Consider the following 2,137-nt stretch of genomic DNA (forward strand, 5'->3'; position numbering starts at 1 on the left):
GTCAGTGGTCACAGCATAACACTGATTGTGAATTGCAATAGGCATATACACCCCCACCACCACACACACGTACCCAAAAAGGAAATGCGACTGGTGTCAAGTAATACAATTTGGTGTCCGATATTCAGCAATTCCATGCTCCATTTCACTTCTCTATTTTCTTTTCACTGATCACCTTTTCATAATTTATCTACTAAGGATGTGTTCTCGTTTGCAGGTCACCGTGCTGTGAAAATATCAAGTTTTCGTCAACTCGGGAGCACACTGGTACCATTCATCGTCCAGGCAAAACGGATGACAGACCTGTGTTGGATTTGCCAAAAAAATAACTACCAAGTTTACCGTAGCGCCAATCTCGTTTGCAGGTCACTGTGCTGTGAAAATATCAAGTTTTCGTCAACTCCGGAGCACACTGGTACCATTCATCGTCCAGGCAAAACCGATGACAGACCTGTGTTGGATTTGCCCAAAAAATAACTACTAAGTTTACCGTAGCGCCAATCTGCCCGATATAGTGAAGACAGCCAAACTAAAAAAACAGGAAGAGCATTTACGCATTGTAGACATTAGCTATCTTCATTACTTTTATGAGGCATATGGATTGGGTGAGAGACATTTGGACATGCACTGTGATAATTGCACAGGACAAAATAAAAACAAATTTGTCTTGTCTTATCTAGCGTGGAGGGTGATCCACGGTTTACACAAGTCTATAACATTAAATTTTTTGATTACTGGTCATACCAAATTTTCACCGGATTGGTGTTTTGGCCTGATAAAACAAAAATTCCGGAAATCCAGGGTCTGTTCAGTAGCCGAGTTAGCTGACGTAGTACAACAAAGCACAGTAACAGATGTTAACTTGGCTCAACCAACAATGGATGGGGAGGAAAATATTGTCCAGCAATATAACTGGCATCAAAAATTCAATGAAACCTACAAGGCTGTCATTGGTATAAAGAAATATCACTTCAGGTATGTTTCTTTCTTTCAATTTCTCATTGACATCGGTGGTGGTAAATATGCTCATTGAACGTTCAAGAAATCTTTAATTTTATTCACAATAACTATGTGGTATTATGTGGTTCCGAACGACTGAAAAATACGCCATCTTAACCCATGGTCTGTTATTCAAACATCTGAATTTTCATTTCTTAATAATTTATCCCTGTTCTTACATGTCTTGCAATTTCTTTCTGTAGACTGGATGTATTGTTTATGGCTTTGCAAACCCAATCACTAAGTCTGTAAGATGATTTTTCTTGATATTTTCAGGTTCTGTCACAAAAATCCAGGAGTTGTTTTTTGTAAGGAATACAGAGACTCGGATGAGGTTGAAGTTTGTCTGTTGAAAGATGTTAATGTTGTCCCAACTGCAGACTTGCCATTAATAATCCCTCCACCAGGATTAACGGCTGCAAGACAGTGGTACCTGTTTGAAAAAATCTGTGAATTCTGTTCTGATGAAACCCAAGATGCAACATGTCCACGACCGACAGTCGAAAAACCCTGTCATATCAACGAACACCCTGACGAGATAACAGACAGAACATGCCTAGGGCCGACCGCCTTATTACCTCACCATATTAATGAAAACCAAAACCATGACGAGATGATCGATTGCGAGTTGATACGTTGATACGTGGGCATGGTAGTGGTCAAACCACAAATAATCAGCTACCAATGAAACAGGGTCTTGGCCGTGGTCGTGGTCAAACGAAGAACATGGAGAATATTCCACCACCAGCGAAACGTGGTTGTGGTCGCGGTCGAACCACGAACAGTGATATTGTTCCACCACCAGCGAAACGTGGCCGACCCAATAGCTAAATGATTCCGCACCCCACCGTATCGTAGCAAAATGAACTGGCTCATCTAAATGGCCACATTTCCAGTGCTTGAGTTACTTTTCTTTTACAAATCATCCTATTTCGAGTGTTATTATTATTCCATTTGTTATTATATTTTATTAAAAATACTAGTAATTTGTGATGCATTATAATACAATTTGCTATTATATTTTATTAAATTTATGAGAGTTTTTAGCATACTGTTGTCTGTTGAAAAATGTTCTCTTTTCTTATACTTGATAGCATAAGGTGTTGAATACCGTCGTTTCATTGGTATATCCTACCCT

The 2,137-nt window shown here is 39.3% G+C and overlaps 1 protein-coding gene across 1 annotated transcript; it reads left to right on the plus strand.

The window, feature by feature from the left end:
- Nucleotides 1–327: 327 nt before the first annotated feature.
- LOC126817889 (uncharacterized) lies at nt 328–1,930 on the plus strand. The gene is made up of 2 exons (XM_050545059.2): nt 328–975; nt 1,276–1,930. Exons 1-2 carry the CDS (start codon nt 623–625, stop codon nt 1,637–1,639), a joined length of 717 nt encoding a protein of 238 aa, XP_050401016.1. The 5' UTR covers nt 328–622; the 3' UTR covers nt 1,640–1,930.
- Nucleotides 1,931–2,137: the final 207 nt, after the last annotated feature.

This window comes from Patella vulgata, chromosome 4 (assembly GCF_932274485.2).
Source record: "Patella vulgata chromosome 4, xgPatVulg1.2, whole genome shotgun sequence".
NCBI lineage: Eukaryota > Metazoa > Mollusca > Gastropoda > Patellidae > Patella > Patella vulgata.